Source organism: Mustela nivalis (genome assembly GCF_964662115.1).
Source record: "Mustela nivalis genome assembly, chromosome: 17".
Classification (NCBI taxonomy): domain Eukaryota; kingdom Metazoa; phylum Chordata; class Mammalia; order Carnivora; family Mustelidae; genus Mustela; species Mustela nivalis.
Window position 1 is genome coordinate 2,654,113 of NC_139036.1, and position 26,547 is coordinate 2,680,659.

The 26,547-nt window shown below is 55.5% G+C and overlaps 2 protein-coding genes across 4 annotated transcripts in view; one reads left to right on the forward strand and one right to left on the reverse strand.

The window, feature by feature from the left end:
* The window catches only part of RABEP1 (rabaptin, RAB GTPase binding effector protein 1), a 184,243-nt gene that overhangs the window by 125,799 nt on the left and 31,897 nt on the right, over positions 1-26,547 (reverse strand). Inside the window, exons 2-3 of one of the 2 annotated variants that reach the window (XM_082707825.1) lie at positions 13,379-13,556; positions 3,526-3,668 (exon numbers count right to left, since the gene is read on the reverse strand). In XM_082707825.1, coding sequence (XP_082563951.1) covers positions 3,526-3,668; positions 13,379-13,460 — 225 coding nt within the window. In that variant the 5' untranslated portion in view covers positions 13,461-13,556. The remainder of the gene's footprint in view (positions 1-3,525; positions 3,669-13,378; positions 13,557-26,547) is intronic. The other variant, XM_082707826.1, reaches the window with a different exon arrangement.
* Positions 2,122-19,363, forward strand: SCIMP (SLP adaptor and CSK interacting membrane protein). 2 transcript variants are annotated; one of them, XM_082707839.1, is made up of 6 exons: positions 2,122-2,521; positions 11,651-11,774; positions 13,129-13,192; positions 13,765-13,838; positions 15,819-18,754; positions 18,977-19,363. In XM_082707839.1, exons 1-5 carry the CDS (start codon positions 2,243-2,245, stop codon positions 15,971-15,973), a joined length of 696 nt encoding a protein of 231 aa, XP_082563965.1. In that variant the 5' UTR covers positions 2,122-2,242; the 3' UTR covers positions 15,974-18,754; positions 18,977-19,363. The 2 variants fall into 2 exon arrangements, with proteins under 2 accessions (XP_082563965.1, XP_082563966.1); XM_082707840.1 differs by lacking the exon at positions 2,122-2,521 and adding an exon at positions 9,691-9,839.

The window sequence follows — 26,547 nt, forward strand, 5'->3', positions numbered from 1 at the left end:
CCCGGATGGCCCCATCCAGCCCTCCCTTCGGTCGCTGGTGGCCTTATTCTGTGCATGACTCAGATGCTGCGGCCACCTGGCAGGATGCTGATGAGGACGTGGAATCCCGGGGGCCAGAGGGGACTGCAATCCCATGCCAGGTCCCTCCAGTCTGAGTGTCTCGGGTTCTGTGGCTTCCAGAGGTCACATGTGTCGAGCCATCTCCCCTGGGGGACCCGGGTGGGTGGGACCCTGAGTCAGGGACAGAAGCACTGCAAACAGCCACCAGAGGGCGACCCCATTCTCCCAGAGCCGTGGGGCCCCTGCACCACCCAGACCCAGAGTGTGGCACCTCCCCGCCGCAGAAGGAAGGCCAAACCGACCTTCTGCCCGTCTTGAGCGGAAAGACAGTGGCAGAGTCAGAGGAAGAGGAAGAGTGTGGGTGGCAAGGAAATAGGCAGGTCCACGAGCCCTGGGGTGGGGCCCCCAGTTTGCTCTCCACCCCCAACCACTGCCACCTGCCTCTCTATAAACCTTCAGCATCTATCCCTGTTCTCTCCCCTGTGTGAACTCCTACACATCCTTCAAGGCCCCATTCAAATGCTGCAATTGCCCTTACCCAGCCTTGCCACTCCTGAGCTCCCACGGGAGCACCCACGGCTCTTGAGACCAATGGCAGGTGCCCTTCTGCCCTGAAGAAGGTGGCTCCACCACGGGGGAGACTATACTCGCCACCTCCGTGGACAGACTTGTGACGGGAGTTAGTCCCACGGGCATTACAGCATGCCCTCACCTTCCCCCCACACCCGGAGAGGCTTCCTGTGGGCAGGCACTGGGGCCCAGCGCAGAGCCCAGCACAGAGCCTGACAAACAGGCCCTGGGGTTTGCTGGTAGGAGGCGTGGGTCACTCGCTTCTCTCTGCAGGTGGCTCGGCTGCCTTTCTCCACCAACGCGCACCTATCAGGCATCTTCCCTTGTGTCCAGGCTGGGCAGGCGCCCGGTCCAGGCTCGTCACCACTGGGCTCACTTACTTCGAAAGCCAGGAAACTGAGGCTCAGACCGGGGAGGGGTTTACACAGGATGCTGTTGGCAAAGCGCACGTGGGATCCGGACCCCCGGGCCACCTGGTGGGTGCACGTGGAGTGGGGGGGGCAGCAGGTCTGTCCGGAATGCTGTCACCTAACAACAGCGGGTGCAGCGCTACGGAACCACTTACTGGTGAATCAGCCACGGCCTTGGCGCAAGGGCTCAGCTCTACCCACAGATGCCCTTGTACCCCTCTCCCAAGGTCACTGTGACTTCACTTGTAGGGGGTTTTGAGCAGCGACACTTTAGCTCGATCCCCCTAAGAGTACAGAGTTTGCACAGGACAGACCCGGGCTCAAAGGCCTTCCCAGCAGGCCGGCTGCGCATGCGCAGACTCCCCTCCACCCCACACCCCCACCGCCCCGTTCCCCCACCCCGCCCCGTCCCACAACGACCTCATAGAGCTCTGGTGCACTCGGCTGGAAAGTGGAGGTGACCACCCCCCAGGCCCAGGAGATGCAACCAGACAGGGGTGGGTCCTGGTCCCCACAAGGGCTCTGGGGTGGGGGTTAGCAGGCCCGACCCCTGACTGCGGACATGGCCCGGAGTCTGAGTCCAGGACCGGCCCACCAGCAGGTGGACAGGGTCGTGTTGGAAACTCGCAAACCCTGCAGATCAGGAATCACGCTTCCTATAGGCCCGCTGGTAAGCACTTCCCAAAAAGCCCAGAGTAGCATCATTACCCCGGAGAGTCAAAATCCCCTTTTCCCCCAGCAGACACAGTGCACGCTGTGTGCCTACTTTTACCCCCAGGATGCTCATGTTAGTCCGAATGGTCAAGTCCTCAAAATGGTTATTTGGCTTCCCAGTGCCAGCCCCGCTGTAACTGGCCATGGGCGCTGCTGGGGACTGTCAGCTGTGCAGGTGGACACGAGCCTCTACCAGGACAACCCACGGGGCCATGTCCCGGAGCAGCCTCACAGCAAAAGCTGGCTAGGCAGCCCCTAGCTGGGCCTGGGTGTCCCCCAGCAGGTCTCCATGGGCGCGCTGTGTTTGTCCCACCAGAGCCCGGGTCCCTCCAGGGGCCGCCTCTGGGTGGGAGCCAACAGCCTCACTCTTGGAGCCCTGGGCCGGCTGCCACAGCCAGGAATGCTCACCCACACTCATCTGCAGGGACCATTCGGCCACCTGGTCCCCCCTGCCGAGCCTGTCCCTAGGCCTGACCCCTACCGCTGGGATGGTCCTATGCAGGGCCTTGCAGGAGGAGATCCTGGCTCCTGGGAGCCTCAAGACCCAGCTTCCCTGGAAGAAGGACGAGGCTGCCTGGGGCGCATGGTCCTCCCCCGCCCGAGGGCTGAGCAGGAAGGGGAAGTGTGGTCTGGCTGGGGCTCACTGCTCTGGGGTGGGTGGGAGGCCTGTGGGCGAGGAAAGTCTCCTACCAGCTGCGTCGGAGCCACCGCAGTCGGGCTCCCGCAGTCCCCTCAGCCGCACACAGATGGACACCCTTGCAACCCAGGTAGGCATCTGGGCTTTGGCCCCCTGGGGGGTGTAGCCCAGTCCCTGGGTAGCCTTAGCGAGTCCAGTCTGCCTCTCGCTGGCTGGCTGAACTCAGAATCACGGCTCCCCTCTGGGCTTCCGTTCCCCCGCAGTCTGCCGGCGGGTTGAACTGACCTCATGACAGGCGGCGAGCCGAGTCTGCTGGAGAGAGCTGGTTAGCCTCTCCGGACTCTGATGAGGAGTGTGGGGATCTGATAGCTAGGAGCACCCTACGGGGTCTGTGCTGGGGGTGAGGGGGCAAGGCAGTGACCATGGCAACCTCGGGCTGCAGCCTGGGGTCTCTGGCACCTAGCCACCACCCGCCTGAGCGTCTTTGCGTGTGTGTGTCTGCGGCGTAAGGACCAATAAGGCATCCTGTGTTCCCGTGGCCTCGGGGTCAAGCTGTGCGGTGCTGGGCTGGGGTCAGATTCCCACCGGCCACCTGCCGCTGCCCCAGGGAAATCACCATGGAGAGGGCCTGGCCCTGTGTCTCCCGTCCCACCCGGTCAGGCATCACTTGTCCGGAGAGACACCCCCTTTCCTGGCCCTGGGCGGCCAATGTGGGGCCCGCCCAGGGAGCTTGATAGTGGGACTGTGGAGCCTGGTGAAGACAGGACCTGGGGCGCCACTCGGTATTTCTTAGGATAGACGAAAATGAGAACTTCCGAGAAACACGGGAAAAGAATGACCCCACACTGCACAACCTCGCAACCACCACGGTAGGGAGTGTGGTGCTGGCCCTCTAGTTTTCCCTCACGTGTCAATATTTTGAAAGTTACCATTGTCTTATTTTGATTCCATGCGCTCTAGAGAGGACACACAGGCCTCGCTGGCTGTCACCAGGCGCAGGCGTCCCCAGGCACCCCCCACCCCACTGATGGCACCAACATTGTTGCCAGACGGTCCCCCAGGGACAGGGCTCTAGATGTCCCGCTCACGCGCAGAGCCAAACACGTAAGAAAACCGGCAACAGCGCGAGACAACCTGGTCAGATCCAAGGAGGGACCTCTGGGTTGCAGAACTCCTGGGATAACGGAGCAGGAAGCCCGAGTCATCTGAAGGTCTGGAGGGCTCTGGCCCAGGCAGATACATCACACCCAACGCCACGGAAACACCGCAGGAGCCACCTGTTGGGGAGGGGTGAGCAGAAGCCCTTTTTAGATGGGGTACCCGCCGTCCTGACCATGTGTTCAGTTCCTGCTTCACGGCAAGGCTGGCGGCAGAGCGAGAGGGGAGGCTCTCCTGCCCTTGCTTGGTGAAAGGTCCGTGTTCTGGGCTTTCTCGCAGCAGGCTCCGGCCACAGACGCGGGGAACACGGGGAGAAGCGACTGCCACGGGGGCACTGGCCCCCCACTCTGCTTTCCCAGGGCCCGGGGCTCTGGCCAGGCTCCTGCGTCTCTTCAGGGTTCTCCCCTTGCGGCTGCCCCACGCGACCCATCGGGTGGCCCCGTGCGACTGTCTCCCTGGCCGTCCCACGCCGCCCGTGGGGTGCCTCCCTGCTTCCGCCCGCTGAGGTCTACGGGTTTGGCCTCTGACTTGAACTTCCTTCGGGCTTCCTCTCGGGTCGTTTCTAGAAATGCTGCTGCGTGATCGGAGGATATGGCTGTGGATTACCACATGCTTCCCCACCCAGAAATGATTTTTAAGTTTATGTATTTATTTAAGTCATCTCGACACCTGACTCATGGCCTCCCCCACAAAATCGAGAGTCGTGTGCTCCACTGGCGGAGCCAGCCGGGCCGTCCTGAGGGTCTGCATGGGAGCAGGGGCCGAGAGGGAAGAATGTCAATGGGGGGGGGGGTTAAAAGAGGGGGAAAAAGAAGCTGAAACTAATTTTAATAATACATTTAGCTTAACCCAATACACCCGAAGGATCTTTCCCACAAGTAACCCATATCGCATTTATCAATGACCTTTTATGTTCTTCTTTCCACACGGAGTCATTGAGACCCAGCAGGTGCCCAGCGGCCTCGTGGGCCCAGGGGCTGCCTTCCCGGGCAGGGGGATTTGCATCCCAGGCCCTAAGGGCAGAGGGCGCATGAGGAACAGGGGCCCCCTCTTTCCGCCGAGCTCTTTGCAGGTGGCCTCCTGGCACTGAGGCGCTGGAGGCCTCTTCCAGCTCCAGCTGGAACCCCAGTCCCTGCTGCCACACGCACGTCCTCTCCGCACCCTGTGGGGCTCACGGCTACTTGAGGTCATTCATTCTTCTTGAGAAAAACTCAAGTTTTTATATCCAGGACTTGCCCCACCATCGAGTCCTGAAAGAAACAGGACTCTTGCTCGCTCGGTACCTTCCTCCCGAGCTCGGGGAGCCGGAGCGGGAGCGCACTGGGTGCACCACGGGTGGGAAGGGCAGTTCATCGAGAAACATCTCCTGTGTGCGCATGGGCCCGGGTCTTCCCCCACGGCAGGACTGGGCTGCTTTTTGTTTTTTCGGGGTTTTGGTTTTGTTTTTTAAAAAAAAACAAGTGCTGAATAAACCCACGGTTTCTGGAATTCCCGGGGAGGGCACAGTATGAGTACTATCCCCTGACTCCTCAGAAATGCCTTTTGGGGAAGTGAGAGCCTGGGCTGGGCCGGTGACTGCGCTCAGCTGCCCTCCCGCCCCGAGCACCCACTCGGTGTGGCGGCTGGCGGGCTCCCCGGGAGGCTGTGTGCTGTGCGGGGGCTGCTGGCGCGAGGCTGAGAGACCAGAGCATCTCATGGGCTTCTGTTTGCCAGCCCGCGGCTTAATGCCGGAAGCCCCCGAGGCAGGGGGAGAGGGAGGTGGTGGGGCTGGGAGGGCAACATGGGATCTGAGCTGCCACCTGCACCCCCCGACCCCGTCCTCAGAGAGGACATCCAGCCGCAGGTCAGGGGACAGGCCAGTGTCTCATTCCTTCCTGGATTCCCTGATCCATATGTAGGGAGCACCCACGGGGCTCAGGTGACGTCTAGGCCCTGGACACAGTGGTAAGGGGAGACATGACCAGTAGGCCCCAAGGCAGTGTGAGAGGCAGCACACACGGGCCCAGCTGTAGGAAGAACTCATTCCTCCCAGCAATGACCGTGCGGTTCTCCCTCCCACCCGCCCTGGCCAGCACCCTCAGACTGTCTCCTACTTCAGACTGAATGAAGGGAGGTGTGGGCTCCCCACTTCCTGCCCCAGATCCTGGCACGCCCTCTCTCCATCCTTGTTCCCTTTTTAAAAGCCCATCCTTCTTTCTGGCCAGGAAGGTGTCTCTTCTATTTCACTCCTGTCTTCAGCCCTGGCACCTTCTCGCTGCAGACACATGGAAGCCGCTCCTGTTCTAAACCAGCTGTCTTTCCTCCACCTCCGTGTCCGACCTTCTCTGGCCTTCTGGGTCTTCAACACTCTGAAGGGGAGAAGGGTGGGGTCACTATCAGAGGAGGAGACTAGATAAGAGAGTCTCTGTTCCTAGTCACATTCACTTAGACCCTCTGGGGACTTTGGCGGAGATCCTAGGATGCCCCTGCTCTTGCCAGTGCCCTAGGGAATCCAGAGAAGGAATCCAGTGGCCCGAGGGGCCAAGGAAGTCATTCACACCCTAGTAAAAATAAGTTTCTCTTCCTCAGAGTCTGGCACTCCTGGGCAAGTGAGTTTGGATAGAGAGGAAGTGGGGAGGGAGGGAGCCTGGAACTTTGCAGTGACTTTCGTGTGACTTGTGGAATTTCAGGCATTGTGACAAGCAAACTGGAAAGGTATTTGTTTCGAGAGGTCCTTTCCAGCGGCTTGTTTTCCGCCCCACTGCTGCTGCTGCTGCTGCCTCTGATGGCAGGGGTGGACGGCAGGGCAGGGGGACCAGCCTCCAGTGTGCTTGCCTGTCCCTGCCGCGGGCTCTACTGACTAGCCCCATGCATGTTCCCCCCTTGGGGCTGAGCCCCCTACACTGCTTGCTAAAAATGTGGATCCCCAAGTCCCACACTGGACCCACCCATCAGAGCTGAGCTGGCTGTGGGGAAGGGGCTGGGGCCCCTGGCACCTGCATTTTCATATACCTCCCAAAGCCTGCATTCAGTGGTCACAGGCGAGGGCACTGGGGTCTGAAAGACCAGGGTTTGACTCCTGATTCTTCCACTAACTGCTGAGATCTAAGCCTCCACTGCTTCATCTGTAAAATGGGCTCAAAACCACAAGCCGCGTTGTGGGATGGGGCGTGTAGAACGCTTGGAACCCATGGGGCCTTAGTGTGCGGCGCCTGTTACTTTTCTGGGACGCATTTTCATACTGCGGTTCCTATTATGCGCAAGACACAGCTAAGGGCTGAGACCTTGCCAGAACCCAGAATAAGGGTTCTGCTTTCAGTTCTGTTACAAAGGGAAAAACACTCAGCGGCTTGACGTCAGCCTGGCAGAGTTAATGCGGCGGACACTCAGGCAGCCCATGGCACCAAGCTGAAAGCTTAGCTTAGTCGATCCCTAGCTGTGCGGCCTTTAGCAAATCTCTTAACCTCTCTGAGCTCTGTTCAGGGTGAGAACCACGTCCTCAGCAAGGAGGTTATAATAAGGGTTCAGAGACGACATGTCCATCCCTGGTTCTCCACCTCAGCCTCCTATTACCCATCTGGACAATTTTATTAAGACCATAAACAAACCCCAGCGGCCAGGCCCCCACCCCAGATCCATTAAATCAGAGTCTCAGAGACAAGCAGCTGTTCAAGCTCCCTGGGTGGTTCCAAGGTTCGCGCAGGGTGAGGGTAGGGCACTTCCATAGTCCTCGAGGGCCTGATGCCTCCAAGCCACTCTGTAACTGATTTCCGAGGAGCGCCCCCACCGCTCCCCTTCCCTTCCTTCCTCCATGTGGGGGCCACCAAATGCTCCCCCAGGTGACAGGACCTGAGGTCAGGCCTGCAGCTCCCGACCTCCCAGCAGCTGGGACCCTCAGGCCTGCACCTGTGGGCTCAGGCCCTGTGTGCTCCCCGCAGCCCCTGGACTGCTGACCTGGGCCCATGTTCGCTCCTCTTCTGGTCTGTACTGGTCTACACTGGACCGTGGGCCCCCGGCTCTGGCTAGTGGGGCCCTGTGTTCCCTGTGAGCTCCTGTCCTACCTTGAGAACCTTCCTATGTCCTCAGACTCTTGAAAACAAAAATGTTCCTTCCCATGCGACAGACACCTCCCAGAAAGAGAGCCACGTCCATCCCAGGACTCCTAACGAGGCCAGCCACGCCAGGCACCACGCGGCGGAATTCTGTCAACGACTGCAGACCGTCTGTTTTCCCCCTTTTCCTCCTGACTCCCGGGCAGCAAAATACAGGATGCTGAATGCGTAAGCGCATGAAGGCCCCTTAGCGAGCGTCTCATCTCATGGAGCTCGGATCCCGGTGGCTGGTGCGCGGAGCCCGCCTGCCCCAGCGTGGGGCCGGTGCGGGGTCCCAGGACAAAGGGGGACAGAGGGCATAGGTGGAATCAGGGTCGCTGACTGGCAGCTGGGGAGATGGGAGATCGTGCTGGGTCGTCGCGGGCAGGAACGTGAGTGGCCTCTTGAAGCCGAACAGAACGGGGAAACGGCTCTTCCGTGGAGCCTCCGGGAGGGAACTGTGACCTGCAGTACTGTCTTTGGCTCAAAGACCCTGACTTTGCCCCAGTGGGGGGGGGGGGGGCAGGGAGGGAGCCACCTCAGCCCCCCTGCAGCCCACCCTGCACTACTTCCCTGGTATCGCACTGAGGAGGACAGACAGACAGACAGTCTCCCACCTGTGGCCATTCCTGCAGTCGCCTCTGGGGTCCCTTGGGGCCCGTCAGGAGACTCAGCCGTGTCTGTGGCCTGCCAGCAACCAGTCCCACAAACGCCTCTCTGCCCCTTGCGGCCGGACTCCCACGGTCTTCTCTACCCCCAGGCCGGCCGACCGGGGGTCCAGCTTCCACACGGCCCACACAGGCCCCCCAATGGCTGTCCTCCCTGCCGCCACTCCCCAGAGTCCAGGTCCCCTCTCTGGCAGCACCCAGGGCACCAAACTAGCCGGGAGCCCAGAGGACAACGGGCAGGGACAGGACGTGGTCCCTCAGCACCCTCCTCACCCCGCTGCCTCTCCCCAGCTCGTCTCCTCATCCCACCTCTGTTGAGAAGGCGCCTTGCCACTCCACGGGGAGGAGCTGGTTCTCTGGCCCTGGAACGCAGGGACTTGGGGCTTTCCCTAAGGGTCCCGACCGTTCATCCGTGGCTCCCACCACCTCACCACCGTCGCTGCGCTCCTGCAAGCAAGACACCCTGAGCCCCACGCAGCCTGTCCCCGATGGTGGGGGCCATGGTGACCGACATCCGCAGCAGGAGGCCTGGGAGCTAGACAGAAAGCATCCCGCCTCCTCCCTGCCGGGGGACCTTGGGCAAGCCCCATCCCCTCAACCTCCACGCCCGGTCCCGGAAAGTGTGTGGCGCAAGGATGAAGGGAGGGGACAGCGGAAAGCCCCTGCAGGCCTCGGGCGCCCAGGACACCCTCGAAACGTCTGCTGGCCGGTCAGAGCCGCTCCATGTGTAAAAACAGAACCGCGCGGTACCCATCACTGTGAGGTTCTCAGAAGTGTCCCATGTTCCACTTGGCTGACATCACCCTCTTCCTCTTTCCTCCCCCGGACACGGAGGACAATGATTTGCTTTGAACTTGAAATCTGAGCAGTAGCTTTTCGTCGAAGCTACACTACGTGCTTAATCGATGGGTTTTGTGTGCTTTTTTAAAATTTTCTTGAAGTAAATACACACAGTTTTTGTTTTGGCAGTGGTGGGGGGGGATGTTTTGTTTTAAGTAGGCTCCACGCCCAGCACGGGGCCCAACACGGGGCTTGAACTCCCAGCCCTGAGATTAAGATCTGAGCTGAGATCCAGTCAAATGCTTAACTGACTGAGCCAGCCAGGATCCCTGTAAATACACATAATTTTTTTTAAAAAATCAAGTGATTCAGAGGGTTTACAGTGGAAAGTTGCAGCCCCGTCTCCCATCCTCCACCTTTCACCGTCTCGCGCTCCTCAGATCAACCTTTTTTTGTTTGTCTATTTGTTTTTGCTTCTCAGATGCAATAGTTCTGAATTCGTATGCCCTGGTTGGTGTTCACTTCTGTAGCCTTAAAGAGTATGTTTATATTGCCTTTTGGAGAAGTCCTTCAGATTTAGAGAAGTCCTTCTGAAGTCCTTCAGAAGATTAAAGCAAAAAAAAAAAAAAAGATAGAAAATATGAGAGACAAATTAGACAAAGAACCAGGAGATACATATTTGAGTATAAGAGAATGGAAGGAAGACAATTCTGTGTGTCCATCTGTCCATCCACCCATCCATCCATCCCTCTACTCCGCAGAGCTAAAGAAGGTGAGGTTCCAATTAGGTTTATTAAACGAAGAGCCCACACTCTGATGTATGGGATTCTCCTGAGTCCAGTGCCCCGTGACCTCAATGGGCCCTGCAAAACCAAATTTCCCAGGGCTCTCCTGAAAGCCAAGTTCCCAGTCCCCGTGCTTTTTCTTTTTCCCTTGGTTCTCCTTCCTCTATTGCTTTCTTCTGTGCATCCTGAAAAGACGACTTACCCCCAAACCTCTGCTGAGTGCACGCCTGGGGGTGGGGCGACCTGGCTAGCGGACACTTCACTCTCGGCGGAGTCAGTCCCCAGCACACCCGCCACCACGGATCAATGACAGACACGTAAATGCTGAGCAAAACGTTGAGCAGAAAAGCTGCGGCATGACGTGCCTGTGGGACTACTAGGAGCACACAACTGGTTTCGCTACGCAGAACTCTGTGAATAGCCAGAAACCATCCTGTTTGATCGAGCCGCGCCCTCACGGAAGAAACAAACCTTGGGACTGAAAATCCAAATTATAACGGAACAATGTCATAAATGAAGTCGCTGGGCTGGTGACACACACACGCGTGTACACAGGAAGCCACGTCAGAGGTCTTTGCGGGAAAAATGGCCTGAGCAGCCACAGCCTCATGGTGCCTGTGTTCCCTGCCTGGCTCCCTGCTTCTACCGCCAGTATCACTCTCAAAGGCTTGAATCGGAAATGGCTCTGCGTGGGCTGCATGGGTGAGCCTTCATCGGCTAAACGATGACTCGGGAAGTGGGATATGCCAGGCCTCAGGGATTTTTTTTTTTTTTTTTTTTTTTTGAAAAGCCAAATGAGCAGGCAGAGTTCCCGTGCCCTAGATGGGAGGGGGCGCTGCTCCTCACCCAAGAGCTCCCTGCCTTCCCGGATGAGTCCGGCCCACAGCCCGCTCCCCACCATGGCCCATGTGTCCCCGCTTGGAAAATTAGGGCACACATGTCAGGACTCCCCAGGCTCCATTCGAACAAGCTTTTATTGTGCAATTTCACTGCAGCCTTGATGTAACACAGATTGCGGCACAACCACTCCTAGCTGAATGTTAGTCATCTCCATCCTGCGAAACTGCGGCCGGCCCCCGCCACGGGGACTTTCTAACAATCCTCGAACCTTCCGCTCTCTTCCTGTTTCCCTCTCTCCTTCCCCACCCCCTGCCCTGCCCAGGGTATAACTGGGGGGTAACTGGCTTATCGCACTGTCTACGCTGAAAAGGTGCGGCGAGTTGATGGGATACACCTGTGGACCGGGAAAGGCCCAGCACCGCCGCCGGCGCCTCAGCCCCTCGCATGCGATAAGAATGTTTACGACCTGCTCGACCAGGCCAGCTTGCAGCCCCCAAATTCCTGTTCCTTTTTCCTGGTGGACTAACTCAGTTTGCCTTGCATTTTTACCTTCCCCCTTCCCCTCACTCCAGGAGAGCCAACGAAGTATTTTCCTAACCCCCACCTCCAAGAAAAAAGAATAGGAATTAAGTCTCTTGCCCCTTTGATATAAAAGCAACTGCATTTGGTGGCACCGCCCCTCCCTTGCGTGTTCGACAATCAAGGAAAGAGCAGCGAGGAAGCCCCCAGACGCGTGTCTTGTCTGCGGCGCACACGACTGCCCTGGGAAGCGCTGGCCAGCGCCGCTCCCATGCTGCACAGGGGGACCAGCCCAGGCTCCAGGGTCTCCCCGCTGCTGGTGGGCAGGGTGTGCCTGAGCCAGCACCTGCCTGACCTGTAAGCAGAGGCTCCGCCGTGGCTGCGTGGCGCCCCCCCCTCCCTGCCCGATGCCCCTCCTTCCTCTGTCTCCTCTCCCCAGGGCCCCACTGCAATGGACTGGTGGAGGGACAATTTCTGGATCATTCTAGCTGTGGCCATCATCCTCGTCTCCTCAGGCCTGGGCCTCATCCTGTATTGTGCCTGTCGGCAGCTGCTCAGGCAGGGTAAGGGCAGTCGCACCTGGGCAGGGAGGGCAGGGAGGCTGGGCGGTTCCCCCTGTGTGCCAGGCTTCCTTTAGGGCAGGAAGATTCATTCCGGGCCTGTATTGGCTGAATTTTGGATGAAGCTTCATGATTCTCTGGGTCTCAGTTTCCCCCTCTGCTCAGTCCACAATGGACACGTTGGCCTCCACGACTGCCCTCTCTAAGGTCGTCCTCTGAATTCTCTAGTATGACAGCTGCCTTGGCCTCTTCGGAACACACACGAGCAGCTTCCCAGAGGCCTTACGCCAACTTTAGATTGTCTACAAGTGGGTTTCCACTTTGCTGTTCATCTCCCCAAACGTGAAATCCCTGATCCGATGGTGTGTGTTCTTGAGACCATATCCCTCCACCCCCATGACCTAAGGATGGTAGTAAGCTCACTGAGCGGTGCGGCCCTCTCCCCGGGGGCGCACAGCCCGGACGGGGAACCCTCGGGATCCCGTCTCTCCTGAAAGGTCAGAGCTGCACAAGGAGTGAGACCTTGTCATTCTCCTCCATCTGTTTTTGGAGATAAGACAGTTAAGGTTCAGAGAGAAGCAAAGCCTTGGCTGAGGCCTCATAGGATTTGGTGGCAGAGTTGGGACCAGAACTCGGGTCCACTGGGCTTCCTGTGCAGTGTTCCTTCCCTTCTACCCCTTGATTTAAAGAATCTACTTATTAAAGACAGAGGAAGAGAGTGTACATGTGCAAGCAGGGGGAGGGGCAGAGGGAGAGGCAGAAGCAGGCTCCCCACTGAGCAAGGAGCCCCGTGCAGGGCTCGATCCCAGGACCCTCAGATCATGACCTGAGCTGAAGGCAGACACTTAACTAACCCAGGCACCCCCCCCCACACACACAGGTTTTTAAGATTCTTTCTTTCTTTCTTTCTTTCTTTCTTTGAGAGAGCTGGAGCAAGGCGGGAGAAGCAGACCCCCTGCTGAGCAGAGAGCCTGTCATTCTTTTTTTTTCCCCCCGTAATTAATTTTTTAAGTACAAAGCATGTTCTGGCTCCTATACTCCTCTGTCCGTTTGCCTCTTAAACTGTTTCCTTTTTAGATACGCACAAACGCGTGACCCTGAACAAAAACCTCATCTGTTCTCTTTTATCTCGACCCACGGTATTAACCCTCGAGGAATAGCGAAAGGCTCGGAGGGCAGAAGGCCCGTGGGGACGCCCGTGTCCTCCGCTCACCTGCTCCCTGTCCCCGAGTCCGTGTCTGCTCGGTGGTTCTTCCCCCATGCCCTGAACACAGCTGGTGTCCGCGGACTTCTGAACCACAGAGCACCCCCCCCCCCCGCTTTCTTCCTACGTGGACGTGCTTATCTGACTCCTTAGGCAAGAAGTGGGAGATTGCCACGCCCTGGGAAGACAAGCAAAGAGATGAAGAGAAGATGTACGAGTAAGTAAGAGGAAATCCTCGGTTTCTCGGTTCAGAGGGCTCCCGCTCCCGCCCGCCCCTGCACCTGCGCTACTCCGCCAGGGCACCCTGATGGTCCACTGCGCCTGCGCGGCCCGCTCCGCAGACGGTTCACCCTCACTCCTGTGGAGCGTCCCACCGTGGGGGGGGGGACCATGAGGGACTGACCTGCTCTCCAGCTCATGCGCATCTGGGTGGTGTCGAGTCCGGGGCCGTGAGGCCGGGTGGTGCGCGGTGCCGTGAGGAACATTCCGGTCCGTGTATCCGGTGAGCGCGTGCGACCATCTCAGCGGGGTGGATAAAGTCGGCTTTAGGAACACAAGGGTTTGGCGCTCACGTCCCCTTCCTAAAACAGGAGAACCCCGGAAGGCAAGCTCCGTGCTAAGTCCGGCTGCTCCCAGGGCGAAAACCTAGAGAAGGCGATGCCTCCCGCCTTCAGGAACCAGGGCTTGGATGTTCAACCCTGCCCTTTTTCTGTGATGTTTTCCTGACAGTCGGCTGAGCCAGGATGGTCAAAAGCACAGCCTTACTCCTCTCTCTCCCTCTGTCTCCAGGAATGTTCTTAACGAGCCGTCGGTTCAGTTACCCCCTCTGCCGCCCAGGGGGGTGCTTTTTCCGGAACACACGTGTAAGTGTCTGTCGCTGACAACAGTTTCATTCAGGGTAGGGTAACACATTTATCTCAGTGTTTGAGCTCGGGCTGCCCGCATGAAATACCATAGACTAGGTGGCTTAAACAACTGAAATGTATCTTCTCACGGTCCTGGAGGCTAGAAGGTCAGGACCAAGGTGTCAGTCAATTTGGTCGGGAGTGATGGGGTAGGGAAGAGAGAGAGAGAGGGCACTCTGGTGTCTCTTCTTATAAGGACATAAGCCTATGCTATCAGGACCCTATCCTTATGACCTCATTTAGCGTTAATTACCCCCTTAGCGGCTCCATCCCGAACACAACCTCGGTTAGGCTTAGGCCTTCAACATAGGAATTTTGTGGGGACACAAAACCAGTCCATACCACTAGCATCTGCAGATGGTACCATCCTTCTGAAAGGGACAAAGAAGTTAAAAAGGGAGCAGAGTGAGTAGCAACGCTCCTGGCATTCAGCCTGCAAACTTACATTCAAATCCTGGTTTGGAGCATGAGTGAAAAGAAACCTGGGGTGTCACTGGGCCTCCCACACTTCCCATCAGAAACACTCTGCCTCGTTCCCTAGACTGGAATGTTCTTCCTTAAGCTGCTTAAGTAGTGGCCTTACTTCACCCTTCGAGGTCAGCCCACATGTCAGCCCCTCGGGGCGCCTGGGGGGCTTGGTCAGTTAAGCATCCAACTCTTGGTTTCAGCTCAGGTCATGATCTCAGGGTCCTGGGATCGAGCCCCACGTCAGGCTCCCTGCTTAGTGTGGAGTCTCCCCCTCCTTCTCCCCCCCCCCTTTCTCTCTCTCTCTCTCAAATAATAAAATCTTTAAAAAAAAAAAAAAAAAAAAAGGTCAGCACCTCAAAGAGGCCCCTCCTGTCCACCCTCTCTAAAATGAACCTCATAATTCTCTCCATGAAATGCGGGCCAATTACCCAAAGTTGTCTTACTTTGTTGCTGTTCGTTTGCTTCTGCCCACCCTCCTCCCACTAGAACACAAAGTCGAGGAACTGGGAACGTTTCTGTCTGGCTCACCACCGGGAACCCACCACCAAGACCAGGGCCTGGGGCTTAGGAGAGCATAGGACTGTCTCGACTGAATGAGTACATCGTAAGGTTAGCCCATATTTACTGAGCAGCCTGGCGGGGCAGGCCCTGTGTGAGGCACTCTGTGGGCACCATCTCACATGACGCCCCCAACAACAGTGCGAGGCACATACATCCTTATTCCCCTTTGATGGATGAGGACACGGAGGCACAGAGATGTGCAGGGCCTCGCCCATGGCCACACAGCGAGGGACGGCTGGAGCCTGGGGATGAACTGGGGATCTGACCGCAGAGCCCGGCAAGAAATGAGGGCTGGTCCCCTCTCAGGTGCACGTAGGAAGGAAGACATTGTGGTCGAGAATATTCTTGTATCATCCGAGGCCTACCTGGCTCGTGCATCGTCCTTTCCCTGCCTGCCTTGGTGCTTCTTTGCTCCGTACCCATTCCCTAAACCCCCGTTCTGCAAACACCACTGGCCCCGTCCTTCCTTCTGAACAGAGATTCCTGCCTGAGCAATTAGGGGAAGTTCTGGAAAACACTGTAGGTCCCTGGGAGGGATGTGCCAAAAAGGAAACGTGGTTTGTATCACTTCCCTACGAGAATGAGGGTATCACACAATTCTACTCATTTGAGTACCGGCTTAGGTCAGTTTGTCTACACTTCTCTTTCCTGGTTCCCATGACGGGAGTGGGGGAGCAGGCAGAGGGACACGGGAGCCACGGTGTCAGACCGACATCTGCCATCGACCCGCTTGGGGGATCCTGAGGCCGTGTCATGTCTGTGCCTCAGTTTCCCCCATAAGAGATGGGGGTCTGCTCCGCCAGACCGTGGGAAGATTACCCAAACCCATGAAAATCGTGCTGAGTCACTTCATCAAAAACGTAAAACACACCACAGCTTTGCCTGTAAGGACCTTGTTGTGCGTTCTAGTCCCACAGGAGACCCCAAGTGAGCCACCAGCTACGTACTCGCGGGTCAACAAACTTAGAGACAAGAAGACCATGTCCATCCCGAGCTACATCGAGCCCCTGGATGATTACGATGATGTTGAAATCCCCATACATATGGAAAAGCAGCGTTTCTGAGACCCCTGGCCCTTCTCTGCCGGCAAGTTGAAGAGGATTCGCACAGCTTTTTCAACCCACTGAGAACAGATGAATCCCAACACAGAGCGGGGTCCCGAGAGTCCAGGGTCATGTCCTGGAGCTCTAGAGGGCAGAGCTTGTGGCTTAGAGCCAGAAGCACCAGCATCCAGAGGAACAGGAGCTGAGCTCTGCCCTGGAGACTCCAAAAGCTCAGGCCTTGAACCTTGAACCTCCCTGGGAGGACCTCTGGGTCCGGTCGTGAGAAACACTCCTCCCCTCCTCTTCTCTTGTTTGCTCAAAGTGATGCCAAATCTGGGTGTTGGGCTGCTGAGCCTCCAGGCTCCCATCCCCAGCGCGGCCCCAGGGGCCCCACCCCCCTCCTCACTCCCCACCCTCCTTCCCCCACACCCCACCCTGCACCCAGAGGGCTGTGGGCGGCCGTTCCAGCTGATCGCTTGCAGCGTGTGCAAGTCGCCGCATCACACCTTGCAGGTTCCTCAAGACTGAGCAGTGCATTTTGTTCTTGGGAACCGTCCCCACTATACACTCCCCAAACCCCACAGCCTGTCCGTGACATTAGCCGGATGGACGCCAGATTCAGGTTCTCCCTGATTTTTTTTCCTGCGCCTCCTGGTGGCATCGTGGCAATCAACAAGGACAGAAACGGGTCACCCTCTGGGTCAAAGCACATACACGCAGCAGGGCCATGTGAGATACGTGTCCTGGGGAGCTACAGGAAAGGAGGCTTCCCCCAGGAAAGTCATGGGCAAGAGGCAAGAAAGGGACAATTATGTAGCAGGTTCAAGAAGAGAGTTCCTTCTGTCATGTTCTGCACAAACAGCACCAAGATCGCTGTGCCCGAGCACATCTGGGAGGCCGCGCTGCACCGCTTGGAGGCTCTGGGGTCAGATGCATGGAAGGGGCTGGGGTCCTGCCATGGAAGTGCCCCCAACCCCGAGGCCTGAGGCAGCCTGGAGGCTCTGGAACCTTGTCCATTCCTCAGCATTGATCAGCTGAGCCCTCAGATTGGCGCGTCCTAAGCATACTGGAGACCTGATTTCTAAGCGATCCCCAGGGCATCCCGCAGAGCAGGCTCTCAGGGAGAGCGCCACAGAGCTCCGAAAGGCCTAGTGACCCTTGGACTGAGCTCCTCCTCCAGACCGGACACTGCGTGCTCAAGCTGTGTTCAAGCATCCTCTTCTGCCACTGCGGGACCAGTGGGGACGGGGGCTTCCTCCAGCTTCTGTCTTTCTAGATTCCCAGCAGACTTCCTTTGTGACCACCGCCTTCTCGTGGGTCATACGGTCCTCTCACTGTGGCCTGATGGACCCCTGGAGCCCCAGGAGCCAGAGAGGCCTCACTCCCCAAGTTACAGGGAAATAAAACGAGTAAGCCACAGGACGGACATGTTCCGCGTGCATGCCTCCCTCTTAGGAATGGTCCGTAAACCGGCCACATCGATGACGAAAGTTAGAAGCAAATACCAGAGAGGAATGACCTCCTCCTCGGTTTCTGGGATGGCCCCATCTCCGGTTCTCCTCCAGCCAGCCCGCCCCCCCGCCCCCAGGTTCTTCCCCGTGCCTACCTCATCCCCCCGAAACCCCCACGGCGGTCCACAGGCTCCAGCTGAACCCACTCCTCAGTCCCAGCCCGGCTGCCCTCAGGACATGCACAGGACCCCCCCCAACAGGGCCCTCAAGCTCCACAAAGCCCAAAAGGAACACTCCCCTACCCCAATCCCAGACTCCCTGTGCTCTGCTACCTTTTCAGTCCCTGGAGTCAGAAACCGGAACAGTGTGCGGGGTCCTCCTCCTTCCCCGTGTCCCTGCTCTGTGACTGCACCTCCGTGCCCCGGCCCTGGTCAGGCAGCCTCTCCTGCCACTCACTCTCACCCTCCACTCCCCTTTCTATGCGATAGCTAGCGGCTTTCTCAAGGGGAACATCTGACCCCTCCATTCTCTTGCTTAAGCCTCTTCTTCATCCATCACCCTCAGAAACCCCCGAACTCCTTAATACAACACGTGTCAGGATCCGGTCCCCGGGTCTCTCCTGCAAACTTCCCCTCCCCGCCCCCTTGCAACTTCCATTCTGACAAAATTTTTGCTCCAGTCACTTGAAATGACCTGGTCTGGGGTCTCTCTCGCCCCTACGGCTATGCACAGTAACGCCCCTCCCGTCTAGAACATTCTTCCCCACCTTCTCATCCCTCCTATGTCACCACCCCAAACCTGAACCTGGTGCCCTCTTCGATGATCTCCTCCCATAGCATTAGCACCTGGGGATGTCCTGTTTACCTGTCTTCCTCCCCCACTAAAGTGATGGGAACGTGGGGACAGGGACGGTGTCTTTCCCCCCAGTGTTTTCTGTGGTATTTGTGTTTTCTCCATCCCTAGCACAGTGCCTGGGAACTTTGTGGATACGCAACAAACACGGCGAAAGAATGATCAGTTGAATGAATGAATGAACAAAGATGGCCCGTGGGAATACATCCGTCTCTGCATTACGATGGCCTGCTTCCTTCTCTGTTCTTTTTCCTAATCCGGGGCTCCTCTGGGGATGGAGCGTGCCTGGCTCGCGGCCCAGTATCTAGCACAAACTCTGGCACACAGTAGGCCCTTAATAAAAATTTACTGGATGTTGAACCTTCCTAGAAAATCTACCAACCAGTTGGACAAAAGCAAAGAAGCAGTTTTTCCCCAAGCAGGCACACTGTGGTTGAGATTCTACCCTGGGTACCTGCAGTAAAGCCACGCTTTTACCAGCTTGGTTAAAAAAAGAAAAGTTTTGGGGCGCCTGGGTGGCTCAGTGGGTTGAGCCGCTGCCTTCGGCTCGGGTCATGATCTCAGGGTCCTGGGATCGAGTCCCACATCGGGCTCTCTGCTCAGCAGGGAGCCTGCTTCCTTCTCTCTCTCTCTCTCTCTGCCTGCCTCTCAGTGTACTTGTAATTTCTCTCTGTCAAATAAATAAATAAAATCTTTAAAAAAAAAAAAAAGAAAAGAAAAGTTTTCCCCAATTTGGATGATAACATTATATATATCAAAATCTTTCAAGGCCTTTTTGTCTGTTCTAGTCCCCTAGGACACCCCACGTCAGCCACCAGCTACACACTCACAGATAAAGGTACAACTAAGAAGACAGTTTCTACACCGAGCCTATGTAATCCGAAGGTGACTATGATGATGTTGAAATTCCTACAAATATTGAAGACCGTCATTTGGAAACAATTCCTGTTCTATCATCTGAACTCTTCTGAGAACTGGTGATTTACTCCTACCACAAATCAGTGGATTATAATTTTCTTTAAAATACTTAAGTCTGATCTTTATAATACAAATACAATTGTTTTCAGGAAATGCTCTGGTATTGCCAGTAAATTTTTTTTACAAATCATGTGTTATCAGTTAATATGCTTTAGACTGCGAGGAACAGACTGTCCAACAATGGAGACTATATGGCCTCCCATGACAAGTCTACAGGTAAACATTCCAGGATTCAGCAGCTCTAAGATTCAGGAACAGAGGCTGATTTTTCTTTGATTCTCTTGGTTTTACAACTCATGGTGGCAATGCAGCTGCCACAGCTCCAAGCATCACATCCCCACATCATAACATTTCAACTAGGGAAGAATAGGGCATTTCCTCCCATGTGGCTCTTTTGGGGACAGAGAACATCTTACCTAGAAGCACCAGTGACTTTCCCTGATGTGTCGTTGGCCTGCATGGGTACATGCTCCCAGTTGTGGGGAAGGCTGGGGAGTGAGCATGGGGCATTTTCAGCCCTTCTCACTGGAGGTGGGCTTTGCTAACAAGGAAAAAGGAGACAAGAGCGGCTGGCTAGGCAACCTCCCTGGGTCAGCTCACTTTCACAAATACCACTGTTCACTATTTGCACTTGTTTCTGGAACCCTGTCAAAGGTGTTGGGGGTTCAGGCCAAGGCCTGGCGTCTAGATACCCCCGTTCACCTTTCTTCTCCTTAGGGGTTTCCACACAGGAACATAGAGGGCTACAGGTCAGATGGGAATTGTAACAGTGACAACCCTAGCAGAACAGGAGCGCTACTCTGTGTCGGAGTTCTGAGGTTTCCACCCTACAATATAACCATGTCTGGGAGCTGGCAGCTGGTGGGATGCGGTCTGGGAAGACCTGACCCTCCGCCTCCTCTCCCTCCTCCCCCTCCCTGCTCCTTCATACCCACTCCAATGGGCTAGTTCTCCCCTGCCGTCTGGGGTGCAACCCCAGGCATTACCTGCTCCCGCCATGCTCAGGCAACAGAAGGTCGTGCAGGCATGCATTACACGCCCGTGTGCATTTGTGAAAGCTCAGGAAACGCACACTTCAGATTTCTGCATTTCAACCTAAGAACTTTCTTTAAAATTTTATTTATGTAGAATGACAGTGTGTGGGGGCAGTGCGCAGATGGAGAGAGAATCCCAAGCAGACTCCCTGACTGAGTGCAGAGCCAACTATAGGGCTGGATCCCAAGACCCTGAGATCACAAGCTAAGCCGCAATCAGGAGGCTGACACCTAACCGACTGAGCCACCCAGGTGCCCCTCAACCCAAGTACATTTTACCTCAAAAGAAAAACTGCCAACAAATCTTGAGCTGTTATGCACTCCGCGGTATTTAGGGAAAGGTGTACGGGTGTTTGCGGGTGACCTTGAAAGGCACCCGAAGCCAAGGCAGCTGGAGAACCCGCACTTTCAGCTTGAGGTTACCCCAAGTGCAGGCGGGGCGGGGGTGGGGATCTGGGCCTGTAGCGCCTGTTCCAGCCCACCTGCTCCCCACTTCCCAGCAAGAGGAAATGGGAGGGGATAGGGGAAGGAAGGAAGGAGACGGTCCCCCTTTCCTGGTCCAAATCACTCCGTCTATGTTCTCAGCAAACATCTCAGGCTCGCCGCAGGTCATCTCTGGACTGAAAGCGACCCTTTCTGCCTCGCCGTGGCCCTCTCCAGAGCGGCGGGACCAGGGTCGGAGCAGAGTCTTTGGGGGGCGGGAGCCACGCCGCTAGGCCCGAGGCCTCCTCTTTGCCTCCGAAGTACGCGGTCTGCTCTTTGCAGCGGACACCCGGGATTCTCACCGGCTCCCGCCGTCTTAGGGGGGGCGTGTGCATGGGGTCCCCCCACTTCTGCTCAGGGCTCGGGCATGCGCCGCATCCCGTCCCAGCAGAGCTCCTGCCTACCTGCGTGGCGGCCGGTGGGCGGATGCTGGGGGGCCGGAAGGGGCTCTCGGCCCAGAGCGGGGTCCGGGGCGCACGGCAGGACCCAGCAGGGAGGACCAGCGTCTGGGAGAAGGGAGAGCCCGACCCGCGCGCACTGTCCCAGCTCCAGCGCGCGGCCGGGCCTTGACGGGGCGGGAGCTCGCCATGTCCCTCACAGGCTTTTGGCGCCGCCACGGAAGGCCCCGCACGCTCGCTGCCTCCCCTCAGCCTTCCCTTCACCTGGCCTGACGCAGGAGCCCCTTGACCGTCCTCACCCCCCACCCCCCATCTCCCGCGTGCTGTCCACGTGAGCTCTCTACATAATCAGTTTGATCGGTCAAGGCTTACAACCCGTCGCTGACTCTCTTGTGCCACCAAGAGAGCCAAACTGCGCCCTCCCCCCGCCCCCGACCTCGGCCACTGCCGCCCAGTCCGACCACGGGAACGGCCTATAGCCCCCTCTGTGCGCCGCCCCCGCTCCCGGCCAGCGTCACCGTGGAGCCGAGCCTTTGCGTCTTCCTTCCGCGCGCTGGGACCGTCCTTCTCCTGCCTCCGCACCTGACGCACTTGTACTAGCGCTTAGCCCCCACGGCGGAGCGGCGCTGTCTCTGGGCGGCTGTCCCCACGGGGCAGGGGCACCCCTCCTCAGCACCTGTCTGTGCGTGTCGCCGGCCACAGCTACTCCGACCTGTGGATGCTCCGCTCTCCTTCCCGTGACACGCTGGGCCCCTCCAGGGTGACGGTCAGGTCTCAGGGCGATTCCGGCTTGCCCGGAACAGGTTGGGCTTTCGGTGATGTGTCCGTGGGATGACGGCACCCTCTCCGCTCCCGCAGGCGCCCCAGCTCGGATGATGCACTCTGTCCACACCACCTACTCTGTGTCTGCACGGAGGGAGCGCCAGGAGGGCAGTCCTCACGTGAAGGCGCCAACAAGCACACAGACGACTTCGAAGTCCTTTACCGCGCACAGCGAGTCAAAGCGGATAATCCAAGGGGCTAAGACCAACAGGTCCGACTTGGCATCCGCTTAAAAAGGACCCTCCAAGCAGAATTCTGCAGGGCGGCCTGTCCGTGCCTGGATCGAGCACCTTAGCAACGGGACTGCTGAGACTGTGGCTGCTGGTGCCACAGATAACAGCTTACCCCGCTGACGACGGTTCCCTCACTCAGCCCGCGCCGTCTGCAGAGCCTCCCGGCAGAGGAGAACACGTTTCCATCTGCCCCCACGGGCCGGGTCACACCAGCAGCATTGTTATGGCTCCGACGAGTGTCCTGAGTCGGAGGGAGTTCCCACGCCTCCCCTGTTCCTCCCGCCCCACCCCCAAGGCAGGTGCAAGAGCCCCCCCACCCCACCCCACCCTGTCCGGACGGACCCTGGGCTGCCCGGAGAAGCCCTCCACCGTTAATACAGGTAACAAATGATGGCTGCCACACTTCCCCTTAAGAGAACAATGTGTCCATCAGTAGGTGCCAAAACAGCGTAAGAAAAGGAGGACGGATACTCCTGCGTCTTGATCCTTCCATTGGAAAACCTGGTTTTTTATATTTACCCGCATCTTACTGCCCAAATTTGGTGTGGTAAAAGTTTTAGATGACCCACAGTTGAGCAATTTAAATATTCTACCATGAGGAAACAACATTAAATGACTTAAAATAACCTGGGTCATTTGTTAAGTGATCCGTGAACTAAACAGCCTTTGAATTATTATTTTTTTAACATTAGATGCCTCTGCATTATTTATTTATTTATTTATTTATTTATTTATTTATTTATTTATTTTACAATTGGATATCCATGTAATATGGCTGGTTTTAATAAAATTGCAGGGGGACCTGGGTGGCTCAGTCAGTTAAGCATCTGCCTTCATTCAGCTCAGGTCATGATCTCAGGATCCTGAAACTGAATCCAAAGTTGGGCTTTCTATTTGTAGGGGGTCCGCTTCTCTCTTTTCTCTCTCTCTCTCCCACTCTGCCCCTCCCTACTGCTCATTCTCTCTCTCTCTCAAATAAATAAAATCTTTTTTAAAATTGCAGAAGGTGGGGTGCCTGGGTGGCTCAGTCAGTTAAGCCTCTGCCTTCATTCAACTCAGGTCATGATCTCAGGGTCCTGGGATCAAGCTCTGCATCAGGCTCTCTGCTCAGAAGGGAGCCTGCCTCTCCCCCCTCTCTGCCTGCCTCTCTGCCTAGTTGTGATCTCTGTGTCAAATAAATAAATAAAATTTTTTAAAAATTGCAGAAGGTGGTATTTACAAGAAAGGAAATTTCCCTGATGGTTAAAAAAAAAAAAAAAAAAGCTTATTTGCATAACTTGTACACTTCTACCTCCCATGACGTCCCAAACAAAAATAAATTTTCCAATACATTTAATGTCAAAGCTCTACAATGCTATTCTCAGTAACCCAAGACAAACTTCCTCTGAGGACATTAAAAATAAATTTTACCCTTGCCTTCCCCACTATTGCTTAGAAAAGATACCCAATCAATATCTCATAGCTCAAATCTCTGTTGCCTCACTAACCCAGTTTAAAATAATCTCCCAGTTCTTCACAATTTGAGATTTGCCCAGGAAAAAACAAACAAGTAACCAAACCCAAAACCCAACTATATAGCTACTTTTTTAATAGGTCAGTTTCGGCCTCTTTGGAGAACAATAGGTTAGTAACTAGTAAAAGCGAAAATGCAAACACCACACAGGACCAGACAATCTGACCTGTGCATACAGACCCAGGAAGGCTGCCTTTGGAACACTCTGGTCCCAGTTCTCTGTTACATTCTTAAAAATGAGGGGCACCGGGGCGCCTGGGTGGCTCAGTGGGTTAAAGCCTCTGCCTTCAGCTCAGGTCATGATCTCAGGGTCCTGGGATCGAGCCCCGCATCGGGCTCTCTGCTCAGCAGGGAGCCTGCTTTCTCCTCTCTCTCTCTCTGCCTGCCTGTCTGCCTACTTGTGATTTCTGTCTGTCAAATAAATAAATAAAATCTTTAAAAAAAAAAAATGAGGGGCACCTGGGGGGGCTCAGTGAGTTAAAGCCTTTGCCTTCAGCTCAGGTCATGATCCCAGGATCCTGGGATCGAGCCCTGCATCGGGCTCCCTGCTCAGTGGGGAGCCTGCTCCCCGCCCCCCACCTGCCTCTCCGCATACCTGTGATCTCTCTCTGTCAAATAAATAAAATCTTTTTTAAAAAATGAGGCCGCCAAAGAGATTTTGTTCATGCAGAAACTACTGCTACTTACATTATTGGAAATTAAAACTGAGAAAGATTCAATAAAAAAAAAAAAAAAACTGAGAAAGATTCAAGATGTTTATTAATTCACTTAGAATAGCAGTAAAGCCAGTCACACTGATATAAATAACATCTTATGAAACCAGCTCTACCTTTTTCAAACAAAACAATGAGTGAGAAGAGCCTCATGGTGTCACAGTTTTGTGAATCTCTTTGAGGTCTGGCTTAACAGAAAACATTCTCACATCTGCTTCTGTAGTCGGCCCACTGCAGCACCAATGTCACGGCGCCTTGGGGAGGCCATGCTGTACTTTCATGAGAGACTAAGCATGAACAAGGGCAAAACAATAGCTTAATGTTATTATGAAACTAGTTTCGATTTCATAGTCCAGATCACACTTTGAGAACCACTGCCCTAACAAGACTCACGCACACATCTAAAGATGTTCTTTGGGGGCACTGGGTGGCTCAGTCAGTCAAGGTTCTTCCTTCAGCTCTGGTTGTGATCAGAAGGTCCTGGGATTGAGCCCTGCATCGGGCTCCCTGCTCAGCGGGAAGTCACTTCTCCTTCTCCCTGTGCCGGCCACTCCCCCTGCTTATGTTCACTCTCTTCTCTCTCAAATAAATAAATAAAATCTTTAAAAGAAAAAAAAAAGTGGAATCTCTGCATCTGTCCACCTGCCGGGACCACGAGGTCCATGGGAGCTGCAGGCCTGAGTGGCCGCCCACCACGGTACTTGCAGTGACTTAGAAAGCGTGGGCACGTGGTGGGCGTGCAGGAAACATTTGTGGAAGCGAGAGGGGCAGCGAGGGAGAAAGGGAGGAAGTATGAATATTGTTCTGCAACTTGCTTTACAATTTAACTTGATTTTGTGGACTTTTTTTTTCCACAAGGTACACTTTTTGGCCACAGGGTAAGCAGGGCCAAAAGTCATGTGACTCTTCTATAATTGGTAAGCTTATTTGCTACTATCTAAAAATAAAGGTACAATTAAGAGGTTCTGGCTGTGCAATCACCACCCGCAGCACACGACTGCCACCTAGTGCTCGAGACGTTCTGGGCAAAATGGGCTCAGGGTGCGGGGGGGGGGGGGGGGGCGGGCGATCCCCATCTGGGGCCAGCAGGGTCAATTCCGGAAAGATGGACCACGGGGGATAAGCCATGAAGTTTTACTGCTGTTGGAATGGTCCAGAGAACTTAACAGGGCCTGATCCAGACAGGTTCAAGTGACTGCGGGTCCTGCAAAGAGTCTGGAGGTGTACTCGATCTCCAGATGTTCGTACTGGATGTGTGCTACCTGAGAACGAGGGGTCAGGTTCCCGACTGTCCTAGTTGTGCTGGTCAGTAATGGTGGGGACAGTCTACCCGAGAGATATGACATACTGTAGGACTGGAAGAATAAAAAGTAAAAGAAGCCCAACTAGAGTCCTCTGATAGTTGACAAAATCTTCTTCTCTGAGAGTTTAACCAATCATTACACGGACGAGAGGGATGGGCAAAGTGCCAGTGGGAACATTCATGTTAGTTAGAGACCTGTCTCACTTCTATGGTAATCTGGAGTATATACGTAACACTCTCATATAAAGCACAGGGTTTTTTAATTGAAAAAAAAAACTATTTTATAAAGCATAGCTTTGTCCTTGAGCTGAGGTCAGGATAGCAAGAACTATTTGGTTTTGGAGGGCAAGCTTTTGAACTTGTGGGTGACTCTGAGATGGGTTTTCTTAAAGGTGGCTGCTGTTTGCAATTTTACATCGACAGAGATGACTCCTAGGACAGATATGGCAAAAGGATAAAGCCATCAAGAAGCCCTCTTGTTTGATGTTGAGCCTTAACAATATCCTAATTATGAGGAATGACTGGCAGATGGGGGAAGACTTTTCTGGGAGATATGGGCATCCCCAGGTGCATCAGCCACTGCAATTATAAGGGGTCATCCCTTGTGTCCACAAATCCATGGTTAACTCCATAGAGTGGGGAGTGCTCCAGCTTACAAGGAATGACATACAATCCCGGCCACAGAGAATTGGTCAAGGTGCTATTTGAGTTATACAATTGTTGGAGAATCCATCCCATTTTCCAGCTGTTCAAGTAGTCATATGCCCACGGGGTCCCGTTATCCCCACAGAATAACCAGCATGAAGACTGTCCCT